At 46.7% G+C, this 16,296-nt stretch overlaps 1 protein-coding gene across 5 annotated transcripts in view; it reads right to left on the minus strand.

Annotated features, from left to right (window-relative positions):
- TANC2 (tetratricopeptide repeat, ankyrin repeat and coiled-coil containing 2) overlaps positions 1–16,296 on the minus strand; it is a 235,032-nt gene that overhangs the window by 97,933 nt on the left and 120,803 nt on the right. For all 5 annotated transcript variants that reach the window (XM_027745287.2, XM_039380377.1, XM_039380379.1 and 2 more), the window contains one exon: positions 3,652–3,800. In XM_027745287.2, the coding sequence (XP_027601088.1) occupies positions 3,652–3,800 (149 nt within the window). The remainder of the gene's footprint in view (positions 1–3,651; positions 3,801–16,296) is intronic.

Here is a 16,296-nt window from a genome sequence, read left to right on the forward strand (position 1 = left end):
ACTGAACAGCCACATTTTTCCAGCCTGGCTTCAGTTCCCTTTACCAACTTTGTGGCCTCCTCTGGAATTGCTCCCAAGTTCCACGTCCTTTTTATGTTGGGGCACCAGAACTGTGCTTGGTATTCCAGGTGGGAAATAATCCAAGCCAACCTGAGCTGACCCTGCCTCAAGCAGGAAGGTTGGATTAGATGATCTCCAGAGGTGCCTTCCAACCTCAAACTACAGCCTCTAAAAGTTCCATTAGCTCACGTGTGGGACCTTCCAGAACATGAAGCATTGTGACTGTTATAAATTCCTTAGGGTGAAGCTTTTCTGTGTCTTTGTTTTAACTGTCATTTTAAACAAATCCCCACTGAAACTTATCTCAGTACAAAATAACATCCACTAACTTTAAATCACAGAAAACACTGCACTTTAAAGCAAATTAAAATTCAGTGCAAGGATGGTACACTCATCTTCCCTCCAGCTGATAACACTATTGTTTCATGAAATGCCAGAAGTGATATAAGTTCCTTTATTTGCAGTGTTATCAATGCAGCTCCTGAAGAACAAGCTCCTTGCAACTGGAAATAATAAAATAACATGGTATATCACTTGGCATTGATTGACATGTTTTATTTTTGTATTGATATAGAAAAATGTTCCTCTGTGCGAGTTTTAAATATAAATTTCCATTGACAGAACATTCTGTATTATTATTGCTGCTGTTTCATCTGTCACATTTTCACTAAGCTTTGAAAAATTACACTGTTCTGCCAGAGCTTTTTGGTGTCCTCTGTGCTGCTCTGGCAGCCAGTGCAGTTAGAAACAGTTTCCCAAAAAGTGGGAGAGAAAGAATTTAATCTTCAGCATTTGGGATCTCTCAATAAGGAAATCACCATTAAGAGAGAGTACAGAAAACATACCATATAACTGCAATCTGGATTAGAGAATATATCCTTGGACATATTCAAAGTAAGGCAACTGGAGGAAAAGCAACACAAGAGATGAACAGACTGGGGCTGTTTCAGAGCAAACATCTCCATCCCTTCCCTTCCCTTCAGCTCAAGCACTGGTGAGATGGCAAACAATTATTGCCTGAGAAGGCAAAGCATGGCTGGAATAACAAGCAGCAGTTTTTGCTCCAAAATCGTTTTCTTTGCCCAGCCCATGCAAATTAACACATTAAAACCCACCCGATTGTTCTCGGTTTTAAATTCAAGTGCAAACTACTGGTCAAAGTCTTGATCAGATTTTAATTAATCAGTGAGTAACAGGAGAATTAATCTTTGCAAATCCCACAAATGTCTCACTGTGTGATTTTCAACATGACTTGACATAGGGTAGAGGAAGAAACTGAATTTGGGAAGGAGAGTTGGGAGAGGTTTTCTCAAGATTTGCAGCCATTCAGAAGCAACTTTAGCTTGGGCAGGGTTTGTGTCCTGGGACAGCCAGTGGGAGATGGCAGAGTCAGAGGAGGGCCCCAAAAATGTGGGATGGGTAGGGCTGAGGAACAGGAGAAGATGATGGAGGGGAGGAAGAGGCAAGATTGATGGAGAGGAGGAAGAGACACTGATGGAGAGGAGGAGGAGGAGGAGGAAGAAGAAGAGGGGAGGAGGAGGAGCAGGAGAAGAGGCTGATGGAGAAGGTTCCTTCAGCCTGGAGAAGGGACAACTCCACTGGATTTAGGGATAGCTGCAGCCTTCCACTGCCTGCAGGGGTTTGGAGAGAACACACAACCACGCTCCTCTCAGAAGGGAAAAGGGAAAGGACAAGGAGTGACAGTCACGGGTTTGACCGAGGATATTTTCTGTTAGAAAAGTTCTTCCCAGTTGAAGTGGCTGACCCTGGGACAGGCTGCCCCGAGAGCCCATGGATTCTCCACCCCTGGAGATCTTCAACCCCTGCCTGGACACGCCCTGAGCACCAGGGTCCTTCCCTGCACCCAGCCCTGCCTGCCTTCCAACCTTGAGCATTCCACGATTCTGGGCAAGTGCTGACAGCAGGAGCCATTCACAGAGAAAGGGAAAAATTAACTTGGTAATTGAGGAACCAGCCTCTCTTTATCTTCTCCAGCACATGAATAGCATTCAAAGGCCCTGGAAAACTTTTTCATGCAAAAATTAGCACACAGCCCAAGATACCAATCTATTTTAGAGGACAACTCTCTGCTGTTTCTCTTTAGATTTTTTCTTTTATTTATTCTCCAAAGACATCTTGGGCTTCAGAGAAAAGATGGGAATTTAATTTTTGTCAAAAGGCAACAACAAAAGGAACCATTTATAGTAGAAAGCTCTGCTTGGCTTTGAAGTATTCAGTTCAAATAGGTGCCTGTTAAAAGGACATTTTCTGGCCCAATGTATAGTAAAGTCCATTTCAAATCCATCACAACTTGCATTAAAAAATTGAATGAAAGTGTTAAAATGTGTGTGTTAAAGACAAAAACTTGACAAAACTACATTTCTTGGCTCTCAAGCAAACTTTAGCCCAGGAGATCAAAAACCTTTTGTGTCAGTCAACCCAACCCAGCCTTGGACACTTCAGGGATCCAGAGGCAGCCACAGCTTCTCTGGGCAACCTGTGCCAGGGCCTCCCCACCCTCCCAGGGAAGGATTCCTTCCCAATATCCCATCTAACCCTGCCCTCTGGCAGTGGGAAGCCATTCCCCCTTGTCTTGTCTCTCCATCACTTGTCTCAAGTCCCTCTCCAGCTCTCCTGGAGCCCCTTCAGGCACTGGAAGGGGCTCTCAGGACTTTCTGAAGCCTTCTCCAGGTGAACCCCCCCAGCTCTCCAGAGGGGCTCCAGCCCTCTGGGACCTCAGTGGCCTCCTCTGCACTTGCTCCAACAGCTCCATGTCCTTCCTGTGATGAGGACAGGCTCTTCCTGGCTGCTACTTTTCACCAACTCTTTTTTTAAGGAATTCAGGTCCTCTGAATTACACCTGTGTTGAATATCTCAGTGACCTGTGCAGAGCCACACGATGACTCTTAAAACGAGAGAGAATTACAAGTGGTTGCTGAGTTTCATCCTCTTCTGCTACATATTGGGACTATCCACCTGTCACTTAAAAAAAAATGGGGATGGAAATGTCTCCTAGTTTCATTCTCATCCCACCAACACTGTAAATCGTCCAGGCTTGAGGAGAAGGAGAGAGAAAGGCTCAGGTAGTTTCCACAAAATCTATATCACAGCCTGGAGGATTTTTGCTTTCCAGCCAGCCAGGGGGGATGTAACAAGTTCCATCACAATAAAGATTTTATGATTTGCCTTCTCTATCTGTTTTCAAGCATGAAATCACCTTGTTGGGCAAACACGAGCAAGAAGTGTGACTATCTGTAAAATCAGGCTATTACCACATCCCTCCGCCTCGTGCAGGGCTCGGGAGCCTTTATGTTAAAGCACTTCTGAAACAGCAAAGACAGAGGCAAGAACAGCTTATTTTGGTCACTGCAATCTGATTAGAAATGCTGCCCACTCCTATATTTGCAGTAACAGAAAAACAACAGCAGCTTTTCCGCTCGGCAGCAGCTGATCCCTGAGTCACCGCGGGACGAGGGGACACAGCCTTTCCCTCAGCACCGCTGGGAGACACTTGGAGTCAGACAACACCCACCCTCTCCCCTGCTCCAGACAGATCCCAATCCACGCCAGCAGGGCTCAGGGGGGCCATACCTGGTTCTCGTCCTGCACCTCCATGCTGTACTGGGGCCCTGGCTGAACCTCCGTGACTTTCTCTCCGAGGAGGAAGCCCAGGCGAGTCATGAGTGTGTTTGCTGCCTCATCTACGGATGGAGGGGGTCCCAGCTCCTGCTCAGCGTCACCTAAACGGGAAGAAAAACCAGATGCAGACAGGAATTGTTTACCTTGGCTGCTGCTCAGGGGTTTTGCCAACGCGCCGCCGCCACCTCTTCCCGCTGCGCCCGCGGGATCCGGGTTTTCAGGTTATTCATGTTGTTCGGGCCTGTTTTACCCATTCTGTGCTGGTCATTCATTGTCAATATGTGTTTTTTCCAATGGTTAGCTGGAGTTCCTCCTCTCATTGTTTGTTATTGTCTCCTGTGGAAGCAAACCCCAGCATCCTGCTGTCCCACAGCACGGCCACGGGAGAACGGGAATTTCTGGAGAAAGGAGAGCGTTTGTTCTCCTCCCTCACACAGGAACTGCCTACAAGTTACTCACAGAGAAGCCAAGGCTACAGGTGCTGTTTGGAAAGGATTCCATGAGCTGCAGAGCAGCCAACTTGTGCTTCTGAGTGGTTAAGAGGAAAGATCAGGACAAAAAAATCCACGTGCACCTTCTGCTGTCACCTGCTGTCCCCAAACTTGCTCATGGTTATATAGAAATCAAGCCTCTCCAGACTCCAACCCGCCTTCTGCACTCACCCTGTGGGCCACAACTCCAAGTCCACCTGCCAATTCCCCATCAAGTCTATAAAATAGACCAAAACCAACACTCCAGATAATTTTTCCTGATTTTTTTCCCACCACCTGAAGGAAAAGTGGCACAGAAAAGATCCCAGTTAGCAATGCACACCAGGAAAAGGCCAGGCATGGATACTGGCACTTCTGCATCCATTTAATTTTATAACAAAAGTCTGTGGAGGTTTTCAACTTGCATTATCACACAGAAGTTGGGTTCTGAAAGTCAAGTTCACATCACACCAGCAGCAGGGTCAAACCTGAAGGTCAAGCTCTTGCCACGTTACACTGAAGCAATACTGTGCTTAGTGCAGTTGTAGGAGACTAATTAGGATTTGCAATTAGTCTACAGTTAATTATTCATCTGATAATGTACAATCTGGAAAAGAGCCCGTCTCCATTTCCCAGCTCTGTCCTGGTTTGGGCTGCAGCTCCAGTAAAAGGATGTTACCTTACATAAAATATTGCTTTTTGATAACTGTAACTGAAACCCACAGATCACAGACCGTGGGATATGTACAAAACCTCAGGAAATTCAAGCCAGTTGCTTCCAGAAATTCCCATTTACTCCCACAGTGTGCAGCTCACGCAAGGTTACAGCGATTTTCTGGTGTCTCACTGCTGCAAATTAAAAACCCCAGAGCGTCTCCCGTGCAACCACGGGCTGTGTTCCTCCAGCACCAGCTCTGGGAGCCGAGCATCTGGAACAGTCCTTCCACGGTGGCTTCACTGTTATGAAAATGGATGATACAGGAGGATCACAGGAGCCTTCCTTTAAGTTATTGAATCCCCACTGTACTGCTGGAACCAACGGTGACGTGAATCCCATAGATTTCAGAGAGACAAATTTAGATGGATGGCCCAATTTGCTGAACTGCTGACCACCCACAGTCAGTCTGGGGGCATTTACTGTCTCTGGGAGCCCAAGCCAGAACAGAGGCACTTACGTAAAATGAAAATTAGAGAGACTTTTGTTTCCAAGGTTATTTTTTTTTTTCCTTGCAAAAGGAAGACTTTCAGACTTTACCCTGAATAGCTGTACCCAGGATATGGAGGTTCTGAATCATTACAAGTTTATTGTGCATTCCCTGTTCTGCCTTCAGGACCAGAGTATTAATAATACTCAAACAGTGCTGGTTACACATCTGGGCAGAAAGGAACAGCTGGATCTACCTCTGCACTGCCCACCTGGGAGGATTTGGGAGTGCCCAGGTGATGCTGGGGCAGCTGCAGGGAACTGGACACAGCCAGTTTCCTTCAGCTCAGCGTTGGGAACTACTCCCAAACCAAACTCACTCCTTGGAGGTTGAGTTTAAACTTGTCCTTAAACCCCTCTTTTTCTTTTTTTTCACTACCCCTAAGAAATCCCCACCAGGCACAAAACTGGCTTTCACCTGCAAAATAAAGAAAATTCCAAGCTTATCCAGGTCACTGCATTGGAATATGGAAGATACAGAGGATAATAACTGTAGGCTTTGATAAGAGTCCTCATGGCAGGGGGATGGAACATCTCTGAGGTCCCTTCAACTCAAACCATTCTGTGATTGCAATTCAGAGAATCATGGAAAGGTCTGGGTTGGGAAAACCATCCATTCCCACTCCCCTGCCATGGGCAGGGACACCTTCCACCAGCCCAGGTTGCTCCAAGCCCCGTCCAACCTGGCCTTGGAGACTCCCAGGGATCCAGGGGCAGCCACAGCTTCTCTGGGCAACCTGTGCCAGGGTCTCCCCACCCTCACAGCCAAGAATTCCTTCCCAATATCCCATCTAAACCTGCCCTCCTTCAGCTTAAGGCCATTCCCCCTTGTCCCATCACTCCATGCTCACGACCTGTGAGATGCTGCTCATGGCTCAGGGTATCAACAGCTTGAGCTCTGAGAGCTCCACATTTCATGTAGAGCTATCAATTATTTTATTATAACCTGGCTTTCAAAGTACAGATCACTTTGAACATAAGCAAAGCTCCACTGTACTGGATTATCCCCTCCTTAGGTCTTAAAAAACACGTGCAGTTGTTTAACTGAGTGTCAAAGAAGAGACAGCACAGCTCCGAGGTGCCTTGAATGGGTATTATGGAAAGAAGCTGTAAGTTGCCTTTCAGGGCTGACAGTAAGACCTAATACTCTCTTCCTAAGTTCAAGGAAAGGGTAGAAGTTGTTTTTTCTCCCCTCCCACGTGTGCCATCCAGTCGGTGCCGCAGCCACATTTTACACTCGCCTCAGCACACTCGGTTCCTGCAGCCTCACCAGGGAAATCTGAGCACAGAGCTGATAACTGAACTGGCCTGAGGTTATTTTTAGCTGCTCTGACACCACAGCTGTAACCAGCTACAGCAGCTCAAACACACCCCCCCAGCCAACTCCAGCAAGCAACCTCTGGTACATCCACAACCAGTAACACCCTGCCCAGCTGGGCACGTGCAAACCCCAAATCCAGCAGTGCATCCAACATGCTCACCATGGTCTGGAGCTGCTGCACTTGCTGCACCAGCTCATGTGCCTCTGCATCAACAGTCAGTAACACTAAAAGCACTAAAAGCTCAGTGCCAGGAATTTTAAAGAAGAATAAAAAACCCTCCCTGACTCATTGCACGTGCACGAGGGTTTTTAAGAGTTCTGTGTAACTTGCTGTCCCTTTATGTTCAGCACAAAGCTTATAATTTTATATAAACACACATAAAACTACGGGAGGAAAAGGGTTCTTGGGAGCTGATGTGCTGCTGTGCTGGGAGATGACTCAAACCCACCCACCCACCCACCCAGCCAGGTCTCTGTCAGCTCCCTGTGGCCATCAGACCACAGAACTTGGGCTTTCATGGCAGCTGACAGCATTCCTTAGCTGCTCCTGTCATTTGTGCCTCATGGAATTGTGCTCAGGGACTCTCTCCCAACATTCCACAGCCACATAAGTGCCACATCCCATTTCCAAGTCGGCTGCATTTGCCTGTCCAGGTCTTCCAAGTGTTTCAGAGCAGACAAGCCTTGAACACATCCCTAACTCGTGGTAACTCCTACTCAGCAACTTCACCGTGGCAGGGAAGGCTGAGTTCAGTTCTTAGTGAAAACAAGGGAAACAATTCTTCTATAGGAGGGGAAAAAAAAAAAAAAGAGGGGCAATTCTTTGGTTTCCACGATGGAACTTGGGATTAACACAAATGGTTCTGGGGTGCTTTGGTTTGTAGCTCAGGAAAGCAGAGCTGGGGTTCACCAGAGACTGATGGAGCCCAGTTGGGCTGTCAGGGAGAGGATTTAGGGAGAAGACTCTGCAGGGAAATGCCCATGGAACGGGCACAGCAGTGACCCAGCCTAGCACCCACCAGGAACCAGCCTGGCTCCGAGGGGAACCACAGAACACTTTGGGTTGGAAGGGACCTTCAATCAGAGCAATTAAGCCACATTTATGTTGGATTTTCCATTACTTTTCCATCCCCATGAAGACAGGACTTCTCCTAAGGGAGCACTGGGCACAGGCACAGGAGCCTGAGGGGCTGGTTTGGAATTCCCTCCCTTCCCTGGCTCTGTGCTGGGAACGGGAAGCTCTTGCCCTCCTGATTTTCCCTCCTGTGTGTCCCGCTCTGGATCACTCCAGGCACAGAGTTACATCTGCAGGCTCTGAGCTCCTGTTCCCAGCGTTCTAATGCTCTGGGAGATAAAAATGCCAAACAACCTAAACACAGGCAGTATTTTATTCTAAAAGGACACCCTGTTTCACGTCTCTTTCAGAGCTTTTATTTATTTCTGCCATATAATCCTGCAGTTACCTGCTTTTCCCAAAGATTAAGGATTAAGAGAAGTATCCTTTAACATCATTTCTATCAACTACCTAAAATTCAGTTGCATATTTCATACAATCTTTTACTATTATCTTTCACTCTTTAGAGGATACCTTTCATTTCTGTACAGCTCACTAAGAAAGACTCCGAATGTCTTATTTTTGCATTCTTTTGCTTTTGCAGTGCAAAGGAGGGCTGGTTGCTTACATTTTTCTTACCAAAAAATAATAAATAATCCCTGTACTCCTCGGACAAATTACCTCTGCTTCTAAGCAGGCTGCAGGCTTTGGAGACTAATCTGTCTTGGAGCTGTTCATGGATTTTTATTTATGTCATTAGAAATAAGCAATTCCCTGCAATGTGTTTGTGCTCTGCACAGGCTGGATCTGTGATGAAAGTCCTTGGACCGGTGGCCAACAGCTCGTAAATCTCTGACTTCAGTACCTGAAATGCTGACTCCAGGCTTGGAGCACTTGGCCTTCCAATTAAACACAGCCAATTCCAAGTGGGGAGAAGTTTCCCTATTAAATTATTGGGGAATCATTTTTAGTAACGTTTAAAAAAGGCGTTTTTTGTGGGGGGTCAGTAAATGTAACAGTGGGTGCAAAGGGGACACCGATGGAAGTGGGTTTTAAAGGTGATTATAGACAAGGTGAGTCGTGTTCTGTTGGGGTTGTCCCATCCCTGGAAGTGTCCAAGGCCAGGTTGGACAGGGATTGGAGCAACCTGGTCTAGTGGAAGGTGTCTCTGCCCATGGCAGGGGGTGGGACTGGATGGGCTTCAAGGTCCCTTCCAACCCAAACCATTCCATGACGTGCAAAACTAAAAGAAACAAGAATATGGGATTTTTCCACCTCTCCACCATGATTCTTTCCCAACTGTTTATTTTGCTTCTGGATTGAATTCCACTGGAACAGATGCCCCAAGAGGTGGGAAGGGCAGGGAGAGCAGCAGAAGGTTAATTAGATGGGGGGTCGGGGACGCCGGGAGGTTGTTTTGCCAAGGAGAGCACGTGTAGCCAAAGGCAGGGCAGGCTGGGGGACAGAAAAGCTGCTGGGGATTGACTGATTGATCCATGGATCGGCTGGGAGAGGGCTGGGAGCGGGGCTGGATCAGCAATGAGGTCACTGGAGCTCCGTGGGGTGAAGGAGAACGTGGGATGCGGGAGGAGACAGAGCATCTCCACCACCAACCTGCCCGAGAGCTCCTCACCTGCCTGACACTGCAGGATAACAAACACCTCAAATATTTCACTTTCAAATATTACACTTAACTAATTGCTACTAATAATTAAATCCAACATTCAACTATTTAGACACTTCAAAAGGAGTGAAGACACCCAAGGCTCACACATCCACCTTTTTTTTCCCCTTTATTTTAAACAGCTGCAGCAGATCCCAGCAGTGCACACCCCCACACCTGCCAGCTACCTCTGCCATCCTTTTAAGTTAATGACTTTTTCTTTTTTTTTTTTTTTTTAAAACTGAACCGCAAAAAAATGCAAATTAGAAACATCACAACCTGAGCCTGTCAAGCAATTTCTACCCCTGCATCCTTCCTCCCTTCAAAAAAATTCAACCCACTTTAAACCCGTCAGCGGAGCTCTGCAATTCACCCTGGAATTTACCTGATTTAGGCCATTTAGGAGCAATTTTACGGAGCCTGGCAGCTCTTGCACACGTCTTACCTACAAATACCCTTCGGATTTTGGAAGGGGTCAGCTCTTAACACCTCTGTCAGCGTCAGAGGCAGCAGGATGGAGTTCATAAGTGCTCATAAATGTTCAGAGCGTTCCTTGAAAATCAGACACAACGTTTCACAACAGTTATTAGGGTCGCTCTTTTCAAGAAACCATTCAAAAGGTACGATGGTTTTGTACGTGATAATTTTCAAACAGTGTTTCTCTTCCCTCCTTTCAATTGCTGCACGAAAGCTGCCACACATTTCAGCTGCAATTGCTTACAAGCAAATGAAATTTCTTTATGATTTATTTGGTAATGCTGTGACTGGTTTGATAGGCACCATCATCTAATTCCAGATAAATGATAGAGGGCAGTGCCCCTGGGAGACACTAACAATGAGTCTGTACTCCAGAGAATATTTTGGGTTTAATGGTTGTACTTTGACTTCCAAAACATCTGAAATCTATTTCAGTGAGTGCCTAACAAGAAGAAATGGGTAAGAGTTCCCTAAGTGGCACCATCCCTGAATTTGCCTGAATATGAGACTGAATCATCTTAAAAAAATGAATAACTCTTAAATTAGCCAAGAAAAAAATAGAATAGTTCTGTGCAGAGAGCAGGCACCTATGGAAGGGCAGAAATAAATGAGACCATTTTGGATTTTGATCTTCAATTACATAACTGCAGAGTTTTATCTAACAACTTCCCTCTCTCCATGTGACCTGAATCTGTCCCGTTATTATGTACATCTGCTTTAAATTATTCTGGATACACTTGAGCTGTATTTGGAAAACGTCCTTGACCATTCCTGCATATCCCCCTAATCTCAGAATTAATGGAAGATTTTTTTATTAGTCTTGTTTACATCGAGAAGAGACTTTTTTAAAAAAAATTTAACCACTGAGGGACGAAGCTGCCCAACCCCAGCACTGTAAATGTCTATTTTTGTACCACTGCACCTCCAACCCTGGTGTTGGTTTGGGCCCCTCAGGACAAGAAGGACGTGGAGGGGCTGGAGCGTGTCCAGGGAAGGGAAGGGAGCTGGGGAAGGGGCTGGAGCAGCAGGAGCAGCTGAGGGAGCTGGGGGGGCTCAGCCTGGAGAAAAGGAGGCTCAGGGGGGACCTTCTGGCTCTGCAACCCCCTGATAGGAGGGGGGAGCCGGGGGGGGTCGGGCTCTGCTCCCAGGGAACAAGGGATAGGAGGAGAGGGAACGGCCTCAGGCTGTGCCAGGGGAGGGTCAGGTTGGACAGCAGGAAAATTTCTTCACCAGAAGGGTTGTCCAGCCCTGGAACAGGTGGAGTCCCCATCCCTGGAAGTGCTCAAAAACACGTGGATGTGGCACTTGAGGACGTGGTTAATGGTGAACACGGTGTTGCTCGGGGAACAGCTGGATTTGGTGATCTTAAAGGTCTTTTTAACCTTAACAATTCTATGATTCAAATATTAATAGTTCTGTGAGAGCAACAGAAAACAGCCTGACCAACTTCAATCCCACCACTGACAAGTGGCAGAGTAAATCTATTCTTCTGGATGTTGAGCCCAGAGCCCTCTCCTCTGCCAAAAAACAGCCACTGAGCTTTGGGTGGGTAAAACTGCAGCTCCAACTCGACCCATCCCCCTGTGCAGCTCCCCTTGCCCCACTGCCTCCTGCTCCATCCAAGAATTTCTATAAGAAAACTGCCAGAATTCCCACCATTAATCCTACTCCATCAGCCTCTTGCACCACTTCCACAGACACTTCCTCTCAGAAGAAATTCAAACAAAAGGAATTCTCCTCGGCCCAGCACGTAAATCCTGCTCCCTCCCCATCACCTTTCCTCATGATGTCCTTTAATATTCCTTCAGTCCTTTAATATTCCTTCAGTCCTTTAATATTCCTTCAGTCCCTTAATATTCCTTCAAGCCTTTAATAATTCCTTCAAGTGGATTGTCAGAAAGACAGTTATTTTTAATCCCAAACCCTTCTGAGCCAGAGCAGGCAGTGAGTGGAACTTCACTGCTCTCACAGGGTCTAATTCCATGCATTTCATGTTCTAGAGATAAAACCACCTCTGCATGTACATGGGGACGAGTTTTCCTGGATTTCAGGACCAAAGAAAAGGGAATGGGAGAAATGAGAGGGTATTCAGGGCACTGATCACAGAACAATATGACAGAGAGAAAAAAAAGGCCATGATTATCATGAATATGAGCTTGGGCACGTGGAACATCTCCTGAAAGCAGGATTACACTTCGATCCCTGCAAAGGTTCCTGAGCTCTTTAATAAATCAAGGACAGGAGGATGGAGGCACAAAGTCCCCCCCTGATGGAAAGCACAGGTGAAATTAGTTCTTCCTTTACAGTTTTGGCATTTTAGCTCTAAAACATCCCCTGACCACAAACACAGGTCTGTGCTCCCGGCTCTGAACACTCACCACTGATTGATTAAAGGCCTTGGCTCCTAAATAAAGCTGTTTGGTATTTATTTGTAGGTCTTTCAACTGACCTTTTATTCCAGACAGGTTTGAGGCTGGTGTCTTACACTCTTAGTGATGCAGGTGGGGGGGTTTAATACCAAAAAAGAACAAATACTCCCTTAAATACTGTTTGATAAAACCTCTTTTTATTTTGCTATATTAGGCATGTTGCATCATATACACCCGAATAATATCTTTAATTTCAGCAACTGGTTTTCAAAACCTCTCACATTCCCTCCTCCTCCCATTTCTCACACCATAAAACTGAGAGAAATCTCACAGGAATTTTGTAGAACCTGCTCCCTCACGGTCAGGCCAACCCTGCCCAACTAACAGGGGCAAAAAAATACATACATTTATTTATGTATGTATAAAACATGATATTTCCATCAATGTGCAAAATCAATTTAGGTTTCCATCTGCAAAGCCCACACACTCCTTTCCATCCTCAGCAGCTACAAGAGGGGCAGAGCCAGCTCAGACCCTTTTTTTGTCCCCCCCAAGGCAGCAACCAGCCCCAATTTCAGCACTTTGGGAAGAAAAATCTGCAGAAGGGCATTTTGACAAGCAACTTTCCTTCTCCCAAGATGGTTTTGCCAGGTCAAAACCCAACGAGTATATCATGAGCCAAATCTTTATTGGTTATGACTTTCCTGTCCCCCTTTGACCACTGTTAACTGGGAGGTCGTGGGGTTGTAGCTGAGCAAGAGACAATGACAGCCCAAAGGCCTTGTCATCACCTGATCTGATCTATCAGCACATCCCCAGAGCAAATTTATTAAAAGCAAATCAGACTAAACTGTGACCTTGCACTTGCAACACTGACAATAATCTCAAAAACCCACTACACCATCATAGAGCTAAATAAGATTTCCAAAGTTCTGTCTGGGTATAAAAACTGCTACAGAGACGGAATAATTGCTGTTGTTACCAGCTTTTAGAATGCCAAGCCAGGTTGGAACAATCTGGGCTAGTGCCAAGTGTCCCTGCCCATGGCAGGAGGTGGGACTGGATGAGCTGATTATTCTCTGATTCTTTTCTGTGCTATTTTCAAACAGAACCAATGTCCAGGGCTGTTCTAACATCCTTTCAATGATTGGAGAGGGAAGACTACTGTCCATACGGATGAGATCCATTTAAAATTTACTGTTTCTCTGAAGCATAAACTACATTAATGAAAATCTTACCCCACTCAAACCAAATCCCCCCACAGCACAGTGAAGTTACTCAGTGTAGGATCTGCATTTCACCCATAACATTTGCTACAGTCTCAGCTCAAAGAAAATTTTGGAGCCTGCAGTAAGTTCCTGACCACTGGAGGAATTGCACCAGGCTGGTACAACCAGTGCTTCCCAGCAAGGCTGTGCTTCCAAACTGGCAGCTGGCCAAAGCAGTCGTGCTCCCATTCAAAGGAATTGTTTCCAAGCGATCTGGAGTCAAATAATTAGCGACATAAAACATCAAAAATCCTGCTTAATGAAGCAGAAAATCTACTGTGGTCCAGGAGGTTGCGAGCAAATTGATCTCCTTTCTTCAGGGGCCCGAGTGCAGCTTTGCTGCCCCGGAGATGGGGGAGACCCGATTTCACAGGGGCAACGACAGCCAGGCTGGAGAAGGATAAAGAAGTTCTTGTTCTGCGGGCCTGGGGAGGGTGAGGAAGTCAAGGCAACTGGCAGGAGAGCACCAGTCATGGTGTGGCTTTCAGAGAGCTGCATATTTTCACTCGGGAGCAGCTCTCCATAGCGTCGCTCAGGCTCAAGGACTGTCATGGGCTCGGCTCGTGTCGGCACCGGGACATGGGAACCAGGCCTATAAAAGAGTGGAGCACTTCCCTACGAATGCAACCACCCCTCCTTCTGCTGTTAGAGCTGGTAAAATCAAGATGGAAGGGTCTGCCTCCATAAAATGCTGAAACAAAATGACAGCAGCCCAAACCATCGTGGGGAAAGAAGAAGTGGAGTTACTGAGCGCTTCCTCTGGACTGCGGAGTATTTGGGAATAAATATCTGAGCCAGGAGGAGAAAGGGAAGGCTGGTTACTCATTAATTAGTCACTAATCAGCACAACCATGACCAAGAACTCCAGCAACCATCATCTCCTTCCTTTCTGCCTCCCTTAGCACTCCAGTATTTCCACTTAGGACAGGCATAAACACAAGGTGAAGTCTGACTTCTGGTTAAACTTTGCCTGGAGAGCTCCTAAAGACCTCAACAGCTGCAGGAGCTGAAGAGGAAGATGAGGTTTGTAAAGACATTGAGAGCATTGTAAGCAGGAGCCCAAAGGCAACTGGGACAGGGCTGTCACCACCAGGCCAGGTTGTCACTGCCCCGGGACCCATCGTGTGCCAACACACGGCTAATCCAGCCTGGCGGGGGCTGAGCAGGAACAGCATCCCCACAGGATGCACAAGGCTGAAGTGAATCCCCAAATCTAGTTTGACAGGCAGTATCCTCCCCAAACTGGAGGTACTGATGGGTCTTCTCTCCAAAAGAAGGGAAAGTCCAGAGGCAATGATTTAGTTTTGGCCAGAACTGATACTTATAAAATGCAAGTGCAGACCAGAGCTCCTGTGACACTTCAGGAAGACAGTGAGAAACACCAGAGCCTTCAGCACTGAGTGGGCAGCGCTGCTGGGAGTTCAAAGGGCACATTTTACCATTCTGCCAGCAACAAACTGAGATCCTGAAGCTGGAAAACCAGCTGAAAATTTCACTTGGAATGATACTGGTAGCAGATGCCTTTGATTACAAATTGTAATAGATTGTCCAAAAGAAATTAGGCAGAAGGCAAACAGGAGAGAGATTTGTTACCTGAGACCTACAGGGGGAAAAAAAAATCCATTGCAACTTTTCAATATGATTTCTGAGTCTGAGACAGGAGACTTTGGACCTGTGCAGAATCTGTCAGGTTTGAGATAAATCCATGTCCTGTGATCTAAGCCAGAGCTAAAACTGCTGCAGAGTGAAATTCCAGGTATGTTATCCATCATTAGAAGGTCCAGTGACTCCAGTGGAAGACACAGTGATGTCCCATTATTAGCCATGTCTTTGTCCCATCCATGATAGATAACTTTGCTTTACAGGTGGATGTATTTGGCCAACAAAGGAGCTGAAGATGGAGCCCTTTGTAGAAGAGGTGATTTGAGGCACTTGAGCAAGCAGAGACTACTGGGATAGTGCTGGAGATTTGGGCTGAGAGTCCAGGACCTGCCATCATCCCATGTACCCCATCCACTGGAACAGTCCCTGACCTTACCTAAATCCTCCCCTTTGCCTGCAGCACAATGTTCTACACCCAAAGTGGCACAGGGAGTCAGCACTGGAACACAACCCTGGAGCAAAACAAACGCTCCAGGCCCCATCCAACCCGGCCTTGGACACCTCCAGGGATGGAGATGTTCTCAAAAAGACAGAATTTATATGCATTCCTGCAAAACCTGCCCTCACCTTCAACAGTAATGACTTCAAACTGCCAGAGGGCAGGGTTAGATGAGACAGTGGGAAAAATTCCTTCCCTGGGAGGGTGGGGAGGCCCTGGCACAGGTTGCCCAGAGAAGCTGTGGCTGCCCCTGGATCCCTGGAAGTGTCCAAGGCCAGGTTGGATGGGGCTTGGAGCAACCTGGGCTGGTGGAAGGTGTCCCTGCCCATGGCAGGGGGTGGCACTGGATGGGCTTTAAGGTCTTTTCCAACCCAAACCAGTCTGGGATTCTATGAATTGGAAACACCAGTGCAGGCTGCCCTCGTCTTCAAAACATAATCCACTAGAAAAGGAAACTCCTGAGGCAGCAGCCACTCAATCAACAGGAAATCTGTCACCTGCTCAGATGTGGAAGGAGAGGAGGTTTCACACTGATCCTCCCAGGCCCAGCAGTGGCAGCTGCAAAGTGAACAGGGTTGCTTTGCTGGTATAAGACAGAAAGCTCTAAACATTCAATAAGCTCAAGTATCAGCACAAAAAAGTTACTGTTCCCCAACAGGCAGCTCAAAGC

This window comes from Pipra filicauda, unplaced genomic scaffold (assembly GCF_003945595.2).
Source record: "Pipra filicauda isolate LSUMZ 115617 unplaced genomic scaffold, ASM394559v2 scaffold193_size2426894_pilon, whole genome shotgun sequence".
NCBI lineage: Eukaryota > Metazoa > Chordata > Aves > Passeriformes > Pipridae > Pipra > Pipra filicauda.